The sequence below is a fragment of the Berghia stephanieae genome, chromosome 2 (genome assembly GCF_034508935.2).
Source record: "Berghia stephanieae isolate SIO BIC M18660-M18661 chromosome 2, UCSD_Bste_1.3, whole genome shotgun sequence".
In the NCBI taxonomy this organism is placed as follows: Eukaryota; Metazoa; Mollusca; class Gastropoda; order Nudibranchia; family Aeolidiidae; genus Berghia; species Berghia stephanieae.
In genome coordinates, this window is record NC_088361.1 from 120,775,302 (window position 1) to 120,793,269 (window position 17,968).

The 17,968-nt window shown below is 34.4% G+C and overlaps 2 protein-coding genes across 2 annotated transcripts in view; one reads left to right on the forward strand and one right to left on the reverse strand.

Moving 5' to 3' along the window:
- The window catches only part of LOC144966449 (ceramide synthase 2-like), a 65,157-nt gene extending 61,228 nt beyond the window's left edge, over nt 1-3,929 (reverse strand). The window contains exon 1 of the mRNA XM_078902980.1: nt 3,659-3,929. Coding sequence (XP_078759106.1) covers nt 3,659-3,840 — 182 coding nt within the window. The 5' untranslated portion in view covers nt 3,841-3,929. The remainder of the gene's footprint in view (nt 1-3,658) is intronic.
- Nucleotides 3,930-5,590: 1,661 nt separating this feature from the next.
- On the forward strand, nt 5,591-16,226 carry LOC144963852 (uncharacterized). The gene is made up of 2 exons (XM_078897801.1): nt 5,591-5,696; nt 15,402-16,226. Exons 1-2 carry the CDS (start codon nt 5,688-5,690, stop codon nt 16,017-16,019), a joined length of 627 nt encoding a protein of 208 aa, XP_078753927.1. The 5' UTR covers nt 5,591-5,687; the 3' UTR covers nt 16,020-16,226.
- Nucleotides 16,227-17,968: the final 1,742 nt, after the last annotated feature.

Below are 17,968 nucleotides of genomic sequence, written 5' to 3' on the forward strand. Positions count from 1 at the left end.
TGTCATCATTACATTTGCCACTGGTTCAAAAACTTGAGCTTTTATATAGTGCAATATCCAATAAACGTGCTCAAAGCACTTTACAAAGTCCCTGACCAACAGCAACACATAACACGTAGAACGATACATGACGAGGCGATATTACCATTTTTACTCCAACAGAAACAATGCTGTTAACGGCCAGGTACTCATTTTACACCCGGGCACGATGAGGGAATGTGTCTGAAGAGCCTTTTCCAAGGACTCAACTATAGGACCTTCCGATCCAAAAGCGAGTGTCATACCACAAGACAACATAGCAGCATAGCAATTGAAATTTATTGTCATCTTTTTTAAAAAGCATAATAAGAACTTATACAGACTCAGGGGGTTCTGTTATATTCATAAAATATATGACGCAAACAAATAAATTATACATGCCACTTTTGCAGGTAAAAACCAATCTGCCAACACATCCAAATCGATGCTATATTGTCAAATGACCAACCATAAAAACCTTGCTGATTTTCTTTTAAAATATTTCGAGTCAAAGGGTGATAAAATTACCTTTACTTAGAAAAAAGTCGCAAGTTACTTATATCAAGCTATAAAAAAATAGTTATATAATTTTTAGATTTGCCAGTGATTCTGTGTCTGTTGGCAAAAAATTAGCATTGGTTATCTGGAACAATTCTGGCCCCAACCCCCTTTTTTAAAGTATAGATTACTGAGGTAGTGTCTTGCAACAATAGGTAAATTTAATGTATGCAATAGGTGACAAAGTTTTGAACAATTATATCAGAACAAAAGTATAGTACTTATAAATTACATATTTATTGCAAATCATAATGACCAAAGCCAGCTATGCAGTAGACAAAGATAAAGACATTACTTGTGACACTGAAATGATCTCAAAAAATAAACAAAACAACACAGATGAATACTTCCTCAACTGTCACCGAGTTTCCAGTTAAGCAGTTGGGATAACAATTCAAGACCTGATCCTAATTTAAATCGAGTCGTGTTTTCTTTTTTCTTTTTCTTTTTTTTTTTTGGGGGGGGGGGGGGGGGGGGGAGAGAGAGATTGTGGTTTTGTCTTTGAATAGCTGAGTCTAAGGTATGTCAAAAGCACTTTACAATAAATCAAGATAGTAACTGAGCATTTCACACTCTAGAAACGGGGATAAGCAATTGGTCAGAAAGGCCCATGTCAATTTTCTTTAAAACTTCAATATTCCACAACATTAATCAGATCATAATTGAGGTCCATCGCCTGAAAACAGCATTATAATGTCAGAACGGTTCAGATTGTATTTATAACCATAAATATGAGACTTGCCAACATTGTTTGCCTCATTAAAAAAAAAATACTATAGGCATTATATTTATATATCAATGATCATTTTAACTTTAAAAGTCACTTTTCAACATCTGAATCGTTAGAGCTTACATAATACTGTTATGAAATAGTGCATTTATTATCATTATTCTTATTATTATTATTATCATTATTATATCATCATTATTATCATTATTATTATTATTATTATTATTATTATTATTATTATTATTATTATTATTATTATTAAGTAACCCTAGATTCAAAATTTTGAATTGCATGATCATTCATTCTGAAAGGGGAAAAGGAGGGGGAGATGGAGTTCAAGGGGTTGTATAAAGAGGAATAAGAGTAGGAGCACGAAGAAGAAAAAATCATCATGGACAACTTGAGTCATAGCCATCGGTCTGGACAAGAAATCATGGAACAGCAAGGCATAATAATACAACTATAATTTCACAAATGGCTCTTTATTATCCAAAATTCTTATCTAAATTATCTAATTATCTTCAAAATTTTTGTGACATCTTTGACACAGAGAGACAACTTTACAGCAGAGATATAGCCATATGGCTATGTGGTCTAGTGGTATGACACTCGCTTTCGGATCAGAAGGTCCTGGGTTCGAGCCTCGCTCTGCACATAGTTGAGTCCTTAGAAAAGGCTCTTTACTCACATCCTCTCACCATACTCAGGGGTAAAATGAGTACCTGGACGTTTACAGTGTTGTCTAAGTTGGGAAAAAAATTGCGATATCGCCGGACAGGCGTCATGTCTCGTTCTACATGTTACGCGTTGCTGTTGCCCAGGGACCCCTTGTAAAGCGTTTTGAGCACATTTAGTGGATATTGCGTTATATAAAATCTCAAGTTTTTATTCTTAAAAGTTCAAGATATTATGCTAGCCAGATGTTTAATAGCCAATTTTTTAAAGATCTTGCCAAAAAAAAAGGGACCAATTTAAAAAAGTGTTGCCAAAATAAAAACAATTTCTAAAAATGTTGCCAAATAAACAAAAGGCAGTTTTATGTGAAATTATCCGATCATAATAAAAAGAATGCACACGCAAAAAAATAAAAATCGAAAAAATACCTACGAAAGAAAATTTTATGAATTAAATTGAACAGTATGTTAGAATTGATGTCTCAAATACAATGACGGGATAAGATAAAGGATAGCTCATATTATGTACATTGCCATCATAACTGAAATGCAGAATGTTGCGATAAATAAAATAAAATATATATGAACATTCATAAAGCGCATTACCACAGATTTACCAGTTATAAGTGTTTCATTTATTCCCCCAGCAGTCCATATAGAACCATATTTCCATTATATACAACACCAATTGCCTATTATATGTCCTCTTTGTACTAACACTCTTACAATATTCATCACTGCCAATAGCCAGAGTTGAGAGGGGCAATGTGAGTAAAATGCTCTACCCAAGGACGCAACATCGGGACCAGAATTTTCAACACTCACTGTCACCTATCCAGTAACAGACTACGCTTATCATCACTTAATTTTGTGATAAAACAAGCTACAGATAAATAAGCACAGCGAGGAAAGCATATAATTTGAAATAATAACAAAATTTTATAATTATATTAACTATTTCATATAAGCTACTTATCCTTTAATTTGGATGATCCCAATTCGGAAGATCCTAAGCATCATAGTTTTGATACTTGTCAATCATAGTGAAAATATGACTAAGGATTGGTAGTCCACACCCACCGTCTTCCTGACTTTATTTCATTTTTTTAACATTAAAAAACAAAGCCCCCTGACTGACTTCACTTGTCGGGAAGAAAAAAAAAAGGAAATAAAACAAAAATCAAATGTGGAAAAAGAGTCCATAGTAAAATTACTCTCTTGACAGAGACAACGTATTTACGAAAGTACCGTGACAACAAGTGCAAGACAAAAACTCGGGGGGGGGGGGGGGGTATAGATAATAACCTATCATCTTTGTATCTAATATCCTATGTTTTATATTATTGTCTTTTTAAAACCCATCTATTGCATCGTCCTCTTTAATTCAAGAGCAGAGGTGGAGATATAAATTAAATAAGGCGGCAAAGGCCACTTGCCACTGACTGTTGTTGTTAGTAACAATGTTACTCAACTACTGTTGATGAATCAATGAATCTTGACTGTCTTGATAGCTTTCGCAACTTCAACAACCGTCTCAGCATTAGATATTCACAAACAAGACTACATGATGGAATGACATATTAACGATGATTCGCCTTAAATCTACAGCCATAGAGACCCAGCGATGATAAGGATATCCAATAAGATATAAATATGCGCACACAAGAGTGTTACTCACCGATCAAAAATTATCCTCCCAAGAGAAATAAACACGGAGATGTATAACGGCACGTATAAATCTTCCACTTGTGGATAGTATAATCCATCCCCTTTGTTTTTTAGCTCATCCCAAGAGTGATTCCCTGGTAACCAAAATGATTCTGCCCAAAAGATCTTTCTTATTTTCTCAAAGCTTTCCATGATCCCGCAGTAAAAACACAGCTCTCACCGAATCCGACCATGAATCATTCTAAATGCAACAGACTTGGCTGTAGGCTAGCAGTCTCCCTGTGTTTGTAAATTGGATTTGCCAGATGTTTTTGATAAAATATATCTAAAATATTTCAATAAAATTAGAATATAGTTCTAAGTCATACACATCTAATTTAAACAATTCCTGTAATTAAGGGAAAAAGTATGATAAATTAATCTACGTGGTCAGTTGTCCCGAAAAGTTGTGCAAACTTATCTAGATTTCTAAGGACTGCTTTCTCGACAAGTCGAAAAGCCACGTCTCGAAAGGTTCGAATTTTATCATTTGCACTTTCACATTATTATCTTTAATACTGGTTCTAGGAAACTATAAATCATTGGCAAATAATTGAATAAAGAGGCTATATCTTCCTAAAAGAAATTATTATTATTATTATTATTATTATTATTATTATTATTATTATTATTATTATTATTATTATTATTATTATTATTATTATTATTATCTTATTATTATTATTTTATTATCATCAATATTATTATTATTATTATTATTATTATTATATTATTATTATTATTATTTTATTATTATTATATTATTATGGTTATTATTATATATTATTATTATTATTATTATTATTATTATTATTTTATTATTATTATTATTATTATTATTACCATGGTGATGATGATGATGTTGTTGATGATGATGATGTTGATGATAATGATGATGATAATCATAGCGACGATGACGAACGATGATGATGATGATAATAATAATAATGATGATGGTGGTGATGGTAATAATAATAATAATAATAATAATAATAATAATAATAATAATAATAATAATAATAATAATAATAATAATGAAAATAAATGCTATGTACGTTTTACGTTTCAGTAAAATTTCCTTGAAACAGTACTTGTTTTGCGGAAAGTGGAGTATTTTCATCCGCATTCGACTTGCTACATATTCAAACATGGATTGGGTGAGATTAACGACACAGTAAAATCAAAATTCAAAGGGAAGGAGAAGCAGCATCGGTGTAATTTAATTGCGACACTTACTTTTTCAGGTTAATGAATCGAATCAGATTTGCAGCAAGATAAATAGCTGAGAAAGAAAAAGAATTCAAATTAGTATATTTTTAAGCAGTAATGCAAATGTTGCTATATGAAGCTTATTGTTGAAACTTGTTGTTATTTTATAACAGTATAACATAAAGTCGACACGTCTAATGTGCTCTATTTCGATGTTGTCTTCCAACGCGGCAGTGACAAATTACGTGCGTATTCTGAAATAATGCCAGTTCTTCTTCTTTGCTTTGTGAAAAAAAAGTTGTGAACACTATTTAATAATTGTCAATTTACAAGGCCCATGGCTTGGTTGATCATTCAGTTGATTACCAATGATTGTAGTACGTATTTAAATATTTTCCAGGATTTCGTACTTGCATTTCTATAGTTATTCTGGTTGTTTATAAAGTATTAACTATTTATTTACCTACTTATTCAGTCAACTATTCATTTATTTAATCTCTCAATCTCTCTCTCTCTCTCTCTCTCTCTCTCTCTCTCTCTCTCTCTCTCTCTCTCTCTCTCTTCATGGAAATTTACTTTCTGGCTCTAATTTATTCAAGTTGGCAATATCAATAAAGATAACTCATGTCTTGCTTGAAATTTACATTTCATGTCGTCTTCCAGAATTATCTCCCTTCGTAAACATCTCTCTCTCTAGCTAGCAGACGACGAAATCACTGATGCGTTGAGACCAAAACAAAAAGACACACGGCCGCGAATTCACCAAATAATACTATCAAACCAACATTGTTATGGCTACCGTAAATTGCACAAAATTGTTCTAGATTTTAAAAATATATTGTTGTTTTGTTTTTGTTTTTATCCAGAACAATTATCTAAGAAGAATAAAAAGACTTCTTTTCACTTTTCTTCAAATTGTTTATGAGAAGAAAAAAATGTTCGCGTTCAAGCTATCAGAATGAAAGTATTTCATTTTCTCTAATTTATCAAAAGTAGAATTGTGAAAGGTCTTTTATTTATCTTAAATTAGTTGTGTCACTCTGATGTGAATCTGGTTTTGTCCGAAGACAAAGTGATAGATAGATTAGATATTAGATAGTAATTTAGAAATGAACCTCCTCCCCCCCCCCCCCACCCCCATGTCGTCCAATCATAATAAGTATACATATACCATCATAATCATCATCGTTGTCGTAGTCATCTTCATCATCACCATTATTATTATTACTATTATTATTATTATTATCATCATCATCATCATCATATCATATTATCATCATTATTATTATTATTATTATTATTATTATTATTATTATTATTATTAACGATATAATAATAATAATAATAATAATAATAATAATAATAATAATAATAATAATAATAATAATAATAATAATAATAATAATAATAATAATAATAATAATAATAATAATATAAAATATAATAATATATAATAATAATACATTTCTTATCTTCATCATCATCATCAACATCATCACCACCACCACCACCGTCATCGTTAATATTATTATTATTTTTTTTTTTAGTAGTAGTAGTAGTAGTAGTAGTAGTAGTAGTAGTAGTAGTAGTAGTAGTAGTAGTAGTTGTAGTAGTAGTAGTAGTAGTCTCTTTTTTGTCCTCATTCCATAGTGGGTATTGACCACCGATGAAGCTTTTCCGTCTTCTTCTGTCGTTGGCCAGTCTTTCCATCTCCTGTTCGCGCATCCCAGACCTCTCCAGCTCTACCAGACGGTCTTTCTTGTTTCCTCTTTCCGGATGGATTCCATTGCAGGGTTATCCTTGTGATATTGTCCTTTGGTTTCCCCAATGTGCGTCCGAACCATCTCCGTTTATTTTATTTTGTATAATTGCCTTTCAACAGCATCTTGTCCTGCTCTTCTTCACACTTCTTCATTTTTAATTTTATCGATTCATTTTATCTTCAAGTTTTTGCGAAGATTTCTATTGACAAATGTTTCAAGGCTGTGAAGGATGGATTTCATGGTCTTTCCTAGTTTTGCGGCCATACAGGATGAGTGACTGGACATTTGAATTGAATATTTTCAATTATTTTTCCCTTTTAATTTTTGCTTTCCAAATGTTGTTGAGTCATTTGAAGGTTACTCTGGCTTTTTGAATTCGTTTCTTGACATCTGTATCTGTGTCACCGGTTTGGTTTACAACACTGCAACACTGTCTATAGATAGAATGCGCTTGGCCAAGGAGTTCACAACATTGCCATCCGGAAGTATAACGGACCAACACACAAACTCTGTGTAACCATGAACTTTTATAGTCTGGTTAATACAGTTTAGTGAGAACAACTCACAAACGCGGATGGCAAAAACAATAACAAAGGCCTGATTGACGTCATCTTCGAACTATCTATATATGTGGATTCTTGGACTTCGTCTATATTCCGTTCAAAGTCCCGTGCGCTCGGAATATTGCAAATTCCTCTAAAGTTACGAAATGTAGTGCCGTGATTTTTTTTTTTTTTGTATGCGGGCTTATACTTATATTTTAAGTTGCATTAGGAATTTAGGATAGTGATTGACCAAACAGTTTTCCCCCAATGCCGAATTCCTTTGATCTTTTCGTCGTTTGCAATAAAATATGTCTCAAACTTTTAAATCATTACAGTGTGTATTCACAGCAAAGCTGCATTCAGTGGCGAAGCTTAGCTAATAATTTAGGGTTGTTTGAAATAGTTTAATAATAGATAGCATTTATCTAGTACACTTCACAGCGTTTATAATTTATCTCTTCACTGGTGGACAACGCCCATATGATACATTGGGCGACACAAGCAGCCCGTTAGGTGCTTATACATTTTTTGGACAGAGACATTGATGTAAAAATTATTTTTAAAAAACAAAACAGGGGGATCCTCGAATGTTTACGCCCATCTCTGATAGGACGACTGGATAGATTCAACTCTGGATCAACTTGTAACCATGGACATTTACTCGGTACCTCGATCCTTGTCCACACAATGTTTCCCGCCAAATAGAATTTCTAGTTCACCACTATAGCATATTGGTGATAGACTGATGGAATGGTAGAGAGAGTGAGTTAGCCGAGTCTTTGCGTATATAGAAATATGACCGGAGTTAAGTGAATCCCAGAAACCAATGATGTTCCATGATTCGTCAGTGGCAGGACGTGATTGGTGATTTGCTCGAGACCAATAATATTCTGCGTACGTCATCATGGCTGGCGTAATCTTGTGTAATCCTTAGATACTTTTATTATGGCCCTTTGATTGACCGGACAGTCGATTAATTATACAGCTATACTATATGGCATCTCACGCCTCTCGGCTGGACGTTAATTTATTCAGTGTCATACTTGGGCGTTCTTGTAATTATAGCAGTTGGCAACTTTAATAATTAATTATTTATGCTGAGATAAAACTATTAAAGTATTGGGCCACACTGTGAGAAAACATGTATTGTGTTATTTAAAATACTGAGAGAGTTAGGAGGGATTTGAAACAGATCACAAACAGCAAGCTACGCCTCTGGTTCAACAATTAAATTGTCACAATTCTTTATGTCAAACGTGTACAAAGTGTACAATTTTCTGTCATTTTGAACTGAGGATGGTAATGTTAGTGAGTAGTGCACATGAATCTCTGAAAAGTAAACCCTTGGTCTAGCCTGTGGGTGAGTTCAGTGATCGTTATCACAACAGAATTCACTGTGTATAATATTGTATTGTAAAACATCAAAATGTTCTCTCATGCCAGAAATATCATCATCATCATCATCATCATCATCATCATGTAGTTCCATATCTGAAGCAGACGTCGGAGGTCATCTTCCGCCAAGCTGATCTATCTCTTGCCAATTCTATTAAAACAGCGCCACCTTTCTCAGCTTCATCTGACCAAGTTCTTATCCCTTTCAAATAAGTTATTCTTTGTCTTCCTCTTATTCTTTTTCCATTCATCTTTCCAGTCAAGGCGAGTACTTCCAAACCAGGGTGGCGGATAATGTGTCCTAAAAATTCCATTTGGCGTTTGATGATTTTTGTTATCAGTGATCTTTTTCTGTTTGCCATTTCTAAAATTTCTTCATTTCTTTTCCTTTCCACCCATGGCACCCTCATCATTCTTCTGTAAAACCACATTTCCGCCGCCTCCAGTCTTTTAACCATGGTCTTGTTTATGGTCCAGCTCTCACAACCATATAGCAGCACAGACAGTACATAGCAATCCAGGACCTTGATTTTTGTTTTCATGCTAATATTCCTGTTTTTCATAATTATATGCAGCTGGTTGAATGCATTCTTCGCCATACCTATTCTTTTCTTTATTTCACAATCTGATTTTCCATTGGATGTTACATTGAAGCCTAGATATTTGAAACAGCAGAGGACAAACAATACAACAAGTTGAAATATCATCAACAAGGTCTAAATCATTTAGCTGGTTCATGAGTCCCCGTTGTATGACATTTCTAGTATTTTCCAGGATTCCTCTCAGAACAAAGTCGATGCCCAGAAGAAATAGAAAAGGAGAAAGCAGGCATCCTTGTCTAACCCCAATTTGGATTGGGAAAGTCTGTGAGGCTGTTGTCGTGTATGATTTTACAGCTTGTGTCCTTGTACATGCTTTGCATTAGGTTCACCAGTTTTCGGGTATCCCGTAATGTCGATTGATTGTCCATAATGACTGCCTATTGATACTATCAATGAAGTTTAGGTAGAGATGTGAGTTCAATTCTATGCTTTACTCAATGATTATTCTAAGGGAGCAGATTTGGTCAGTGCAGGATCTCTTTAACCTGAATCCTGCTTGTTCATCTCTGAGTTTATGGTCGACAATGTCTTTCATTTTGAAGACCTTCCATGGTATAGATAGGAGTGTTATCCCTCTATAGTTTTTACATTCTTCTAAATTTCCTTTCTTTGATATTTTTTACTATCAGACCTTCTTTCCAGTCTTTGGGGATTATTTCCGTTTCCCATATCGTTTCAAAGTGTGTGGTTGCTTGGCGATTTTATTTAAAATTAGATTTCAATGCTTCTGGTGGAGTCAAATCTGGGCCCGCTGCTTTTTGGCATTTCAATTGTTTTAGTCCTTTGAGAATTTCTGTCTTGCCTCCAAGCAAGGGTGCAGTGTATTGATAGGTTGCTTCTTGGATATTTGGTGGGTTTTCATGGTCATCTCTGTTGAGTGTTCAACCCATCTTTGTTTTTTGTTCTTAATTTGAGAGAAGACGTTTTCCATCTTCACTTGTGGCTGATCTGTTAGCTTTTTAAAAATTTCCACTTAACAACTTAGTAGTCTATAAACACCTCTTAATTTTCCGTTTTGAGCTGCTTCATCTGCTCTCCCTGCAATGTCATTTACGTAATTTTGCTTGTCTTTGATTGTGGCTATTTTTACTGTTTTACATATTTTATTGTTGTTTTCTGTTTCATTGTTCTAGTCCTGCTGTCCAACATGGTGATCTTACATTTTTTCCTTTCACTTTCATCAATTTTATTTGGCGTGTCTTCACTCAACCATCCTTGCGTTCTCGTTTCTTTGGTACTAAGACCTCACTGATTCACTTTATATGCTAATCAGTGACAATCGTCGTCGTCGTCGTCGTCATCATCATCATCATCATCATTATTATTATTATTATTACTATTATTATTATTATTATTATTATTATTATTATTATTATTATTATTATTATTATTATTATTGCCAGCAGGCACTCTACTACTTAGGCTGGATTCTATGCCCATTGACGAAGTTGTGACTCTCGTCAGGAACAGACGTGCTTGGTCCCGATATGTGAATTCCCTGTGACCGTGACACTTTTATGTTATGCAGCAGCGCACCTTATAGGTGCCGTACTAATGTACAATGCAACTCATACATACATACATCCATACATACATACATACATACATACATACATACATACATACATACATACATACATACATACATACATACATTATTATTATTATTGTTATTATTATTATTACTGAACATTTTTATTGTTGTCTTTGTTATTATTTTAATTTTAGGTGATTTAAATTTTCATATTGATAACACAGAAGACAGCAATACTCAAAAATTTTTAAAACTTATTGAATCTTTTAATCTCAGACAACATGTTAAAGAATCGACACATCAGAAAGGGCATATTCTTGACGTTGTCATCAGGGGCGGTTGGTCACATTGTATTTAAGGCGGCACAAATCCGAAATACAAAATCAAATTTTATTGGTCTAGTTAATTTAACTTAATTTGACCTACTTTGTATGTGTGTGTGTGTGTGTGTGTGTGTGTGTGTGTGTGTGTGTGTGGACGGGGGTATTGCAATTGTTTGAATATGTGCGTGTATTTGTGTGTGCGTGTATGTGTGTGTGTGTGTTAGAATATTAACAAGACGTACTCACAAAAGAGCATCAATTATCTTTGACAAAACTTGTCTGTTAACTTTCACCTGTTCATTATAACGACTCACAGACGCATCATGTCCTGTTTCCAACTGATTTCTTATATCTACAACGTTGAAAAGTTTATATTTAACAGCATCTGTGACATGGCTATTTGATTCAGAATGTTTCTTCAGTGCCTGAGAGATGTGCGCAATATCACTGAATCCTCCTGTTGTCCGTTATAGCATACATCACCAAAAATCGAGCAATAAAAACAATGAACCGTTTTACGGCTTTCACTGGCAGTAAGCCATTCAACATTTTAAAAATAATCATTATTAAATCGGCGCTGTCTCCTCAGTGTGTTAGAAACTAAGTTAAAATTCACTGGTTTGTGTGGATCTAAATCTTTCACCACTATTTTCTCTTGAGGGGATAAGTGTCGGAATTGATTTTCAATTAAAAAATCAAAATGATTCATGATTGGTTACAAATTACAGAAATAACTTTTTAAAATAAAATGATTCAAGATAAAAACAGGTAGGTTTCATAAACAATGACAACAGCGATAATACATTTTCTCTGAATACTAACGGTATGACACACAACTTTAGAATAATTGAATTTAAAAATCCACATTTAATTCCAAACGCAAAGCACTTGTTAACTTCACACACAATCAGCGACATCTTTATAATTATACTATTATTAGACAATGCACACAATACAAGTTGAGTAGGGATCGTTGGGAGTGTGCGGGGATGAAGGACTCCGTGGGGTCAGGGATTTTATTTTTATAGTACCATGGGGCTTTTCTCGGTGCATACTTTGTTTACTGTTGTTTTTGATATTTAATATATATTTAAGCAAAACCAACAATGATAAAATATATATTTATTGCCATTCTCTTCATCCGTATATCTAAGTGAAGCAAAGCCTCTTCTTTCAGTGATAAACCTGATATGGTTTTAATTTATCCCAAGTAGGACCTCAGGGCGTGCATCGCTAGATTGGCCGTCTTGGCCTAATTATTTTAGCAGTGAAAGACAATAGTTAGTTGGGGAGGGAGGGTGGAGGGAGATTGGGGAGTGGTAACTAACTTTCTTCAAGGTACAACAGAGTATAGGATAAGGACAGGACGGCCAAACGAATACTGGCTCATATAAACAAAAAAAACTTCCCCACCACACCACACCCTCCGCTCATTGTCACCCCGCGCAGGCAACGGGGGAAAGATGAAACGTGCCGAGTTGACGCAACCTTCGTGGAGCGACGCACGAGTCATCAAATATTAAATTCAAAACAAAAAGCAGTATGTGCTAAATTTTTAATTTTATCAAAATTTTAAAATTGAAGTTTTTTGTTTGGTTGACATGCTAATCTACGGAAAATATAGGGCGGCACAAAACAACTTCGCTCTATTGACCGACCGCCAGTGGTTGTCATCAATAACAACAATGACAATTCAATAACACAGATCCAACAGACTGACTGTGGCCTATCCGATCACCAGCTTATAACAATTGAAACTGAGAACTCCAAGCCACGCCATTCGAAAAAGACAATTGTATACAAGAAAACCAAAAACATTGATTTACATAAATTTAAACATGATATTAAGATGGAGCTTGTGCCTGCGATTTCCAAGATTAAATGTGTGTCAGAAAAAGTTGAAACTTACAATTCAAGACTGAAAAATATATTTGACAAACACGCTCCCGATAAATTAAAAACGATAACCATTAGACCTATTAATGGCTCTTGGTATACGGAGGCAGTCCGTGTTCAGAAGCGGATCGTAAGAAAACTGGAAAGAAGGTGGAGAAAAATTAAGAAAAGTAAAATGAAACAAGGAAAGAGCTGCAAAGATCTGGAAGAGGAGAATGTTAGCAAAGAACAATACGTTAATGCAAGAAAAATATTGAACAATCAAATCAAAGCGGCAAAGACAAACAGTCTGAAGGAGGAAATAGAAAACAATAAAAACAACAAAAAGGTGCTTTACAAAATAATAAACAGACTTACCTCTCCTGAATCAGAAACACTACCAGATTACAAAAATGCAAATGAGCTCGCTGAAAATTTTAATACTTATTTTGACGACAAGATTGCCAACATCAGAAAACAACTTGACCAACATGAATCTGCACAGCCTGAAAAATCCAAAGCAGCAGATAAAGAAAAGAACCACATTTTGGATAAATGGTCTGTCACCACACTACAAGACATCAAAGATGTAATCAAACTACTGCCAAAGAAGACATGCCGGCTTGACCCTATCCCCACATGGCTTCTAAAGGATTGTGTAGAAGAGCTGGCGCCGGTGATTCTCGACATCGTTCAATCTAGTCTTCACACCTTGACAGTTCCAGCATGTCTTAAGAAAGCAATTGTGCGCCCTTTGTTGAAAAAGCCTTCATTGGACAAAAATAGTTATAAAAACTTCAGGCCTGTGTCTAATTTAAGTACGTTATCTAAAATAATAGAAAAAATTGTATGCTCTAAATTCAATACCTATTTAGATGAGAGCAACTTTCGATCAATGGTACAGTCTGCTTATCGCAAGGGACACTGCACTGAGTCTGCTTTGATCAAAGTGCACAATGATCTTGTTAATTATGTTGCTGATAAGAAGACGTCAGTGCTCATACTGCTTGATTTAAGTGCCGCATTCGATACCATTAATCGGAAGTTGCTCTTAAACAGACTTCAAACCGATTTTAATATTCAAAATGATGTTTAGGACTGGTTTGAATCTTATCTTTCTGACCGCACACAGTGTGTTGCCATTGAAGATTCTCTTTCTGATATTAGTGTTCTGCAGTTTGGGGTACCCCAGGGTTCTGTCCTGGGGCCCATCTTATATACCTTGTATACAACACCCATAAATGCTATAATCTCGGCGTATGAGTTGAATTTTCACTTGTATGCCGACGATACTCAAATTTATTTCCCTGTTACTAACGATACGAAAGTGGACATTGTATCTCGAGTGGAAGCGTGCGTGAAAGACATGAAAGATTTGATGGTTTTAAATAAATTAAAGTTAAATGAGGATAAAACGAAAATAATAAGTTTTTATGGAAATAACCAGAAAAGAACAGAAATAGATTCATTGAGCATTGCTGGTAGTCAAATTAAGATTGTAAATGGTGGAAATGTCAGGAATTTAGGTGCATATTTAAATTCACGATTGCGTATGGACGTTCATGTTGGTAAAGTTGCTCAGATTTGTCATCTTCATCTCCATAAAATTTATAGAATTAGACATCTTTTGGACACTGAGACGGTCAAAACATTAATGACTTCATTTATACTTAACAGACTAGATTACTGTAACGTTCTCTTACAATCGTCACCAAAATATGTAATTAGACAGCTTCAGAAAGTGGAAAATAGAGCTGCTAGAATGGTGACTGGTTGTGGGGTGAAAGAACATGTAAACCCGATTTTAATATCTTTGCATTGGCTCCCTGTTGACAGCCGAATTATATTCAAAATTTTATGCTATGCTTTTAAATGTTTTAATAAGACAGCTCCTGTTTACCTACAAAACATGGTTAATTTCTATGTGCCGGAGAGAGAACTTAGATCCAGTGGTCATGATCTCTTCCAGGTTCCTCGCTGTAGATCGTCTTTTAGCGAGAGATCTTTTAGCCATTCGGCACCCGTCTTATGGAACCAACTGCCTTCATCCCTCAAAAAATGTCCAACTTTTGAAAACTTTAAAAAGAAACTCAAAACATATCTCTTTAGGAAATCATTTGATGTTTAACATTTCTATTAGGCCTACATGTTATAGATATCCTAAATTTTCATCTTGTAGCACAGTGTGTGGTAATTAAATTACAAATTGATTAATGCTATTCCAATATGATAGATTTTCTGCTTAAATTATCGATTTATTGTTGTGTTTTATTTGCATTGTAAAGCACCTCTGAGCACATTGTGGATCTAGGCGCTATATAAATTCATTCATTATTCATTATTATTATCACCATCATTATTATTATCATCTATTATTTAGTTGTAATTTGACGCCTTAATTGTTGAGTGATGAAATAATTTAACTTAACTTTTAAAATAATTTTCTCCTTTTTTTTTTCATTTCGTAGAAACATCAGCAATCAAATGACATGGACTTTAACATGAATCGATTGATATCTGCAAACCAAGGGTGTTTAGAAGCAAATGCCCAGAAACAGACGTCATTCAGTGGAGAATCTGGTTCAGGAACAAACAGGCTTTACTTTGATTTGGATTCCGAGAGTGATAAGGAACTAAAGAAGAACCACAGAGATCTCAGTAATAAATCTTCAAATGACACTCATTTTAGCAACATTGACACATTGGTGGCTAATGAAAATGACAATGAGGATAATCATGTTAGCAATAGTCAACCAGATAATAATGTTGCCCCTAAGTCATCTGACACAGAAGTTTGTTTGAAAGATCAACGAGATGAAATTATTGGTGATAATCAAGATATGAATTCTAATAACTCTAATTTCTCGGAGGTGCTTGGTAAAGTAGGACAGGATTTAAAGATGGTTATTTTACAATATTCGCAAGCGTTGAACGCAAGCGAGACTTATGAACAGCAAAATATCCAAGCCTCAGCACAGCTAATAGGACATGCAACAGTCTTAGAACAACGGCTAAAGCTACATAAGGAATTGTTATGCAACAGATTGCGAAGTATTAGTCAAAATTTAAAGGTTGAAATAGAGTAAAACATTCACTGATCAAATCAATGGCATAAAACACCCTATTGTTAACTATTATAGAGATATTGTTTTCGATGAGAAGAATATCAAGATGCATATTTCTGACAGAGGATGTGGTTTTATTTATTCTTATCTTTTTTTAATTCACTTAATCTCAATAAAGAAAAAGTATAAAAAGCAGTGTCTTTTGCCTTTAAATTATGGAAAATAAACTTTCACCTCAAAATTGGCTCTGAGCTTTTTGAAACGATTATAATTATATATGTAAAAATATCCTGCTCTAATGGTTTTATGGACTGTACCATCTGGTTTTATTATATTTTTTTAAAGCTCCTTAAGGGACACCTAACTTAGGCTCTGGTTGCCCTCTTTGCTGTGGATGGGCTAGTCTGGTTTAACTGCACTCGGATCGAGTCCAGTTTAAAAAGCAAGACAATGTACTCAAATGGATCTTCTCATACATGAAGGGATGCACTCATTCAGTCCATCTTGAACCAGGTCTTCCAACGTCTTTATCTACAGCAGGAGAGGTTACATCACTACCTTTAGCTTTGACCTGTTGAGTTCCTCAGGAATCTGTACTTGACCCCATCCTCTTAACGCTCTTAACAACCTCTCTCAGCGATTTGATAACATCATATGGAGTAAAAAATCATTTATATTTTATATGCTGATGATACCGAGCTTTATGTGCCTCTCCCATTAGATAGAACAGATGTCATTAAAGCATTATCCACCATCCAAGAATGCAGTGCAAATGCCAAAGCACAGTCAGTGACATCGAACATCGTATCAAAGGCACCGCTGAGATACAACAAAAGCATGACATCATCGTTATGAGTGAGGTGGTGAATTATGTTGTTCTGCAAAAGAGCAGTCTCCGTATTGTGGCCAGGTTTGTATTCAGACCGAAATGGAATCTTGATATTGTTAATTTAAAAGATGTTCGGTAAGATGTTTGATGACAGCCTTTTCATAATTTTAGAAAAGGTTCGAAATGGGCTGAAAATGAAAAGGATGGCTAGATTAATGGCCTTCTTCCAGTGTACAGAGAACATTAGGTTCATCCTTAAGTCTCTCCATTGACTTCCTGTTAAAGAGAGAGTGGCATTCAAAGTTGCCACAATGGTTTTCAAATCCCTAAATGATATAGCCCCATCTTATCTCTCGAGGCTTCTAGAATGGTATAAATTTGCTAGACCACTGGGATCTTAAAATGAATGACAGATTAATGTTCCTATATGTAAACTATCACTAGCTTAAAAATCTGTATCTGTCAAGAGTCCAAAAGAATGGAATTAATTAGACAAATTGGAAGAGATCAAAGATGACCACCAAGCTCAATAATTTTTTAAAGTTTTTGAAAACATTGGGAGTCCTCATAGCTTAGTTGGAAGGGCACTTGCTTCACAATCAAAGGGATAGAGATCAATCCTGGGGAAAGTTGAGATGATTTTTGAAAGAACTTTGCGATAGAATAGCATTCCTATCCAAAGGGTAGCAAGCAATTACTATTGCCATTTCACAGTATAGATGCCAGGATAAACTCCGGCTCCATGAGTCTAATGGCTCTGAAGGACTGCTTTGTTTTAAGATTTTTTAAAGAGTTTCATGGCACTTGCGATACATTTAGGTCATTTCATCTCAGTAAAAAGGAAGAAAATGGGACAGTAAAAAAGTTATAGATTTACAATTAAATGCACACAAGAAAATTAAGACAAAGGGAAATGCACAAATAGGGAACAGGTGTAGATTCCAAAAGCATACTTTCATTGTGCATGGTTTGAAATCACCTAAATCTCTCATCCTGACACAAACACAGATCCACACTAAGAGGAACACATTCAAATGTTTACAAATCATATGTTCATAAAAAAAAACAAAAAAAAAAAAACAAACAAAAAACACATAACAGAGAGATGATTTACATGGAAAAAATATCATCTCCCAAAACT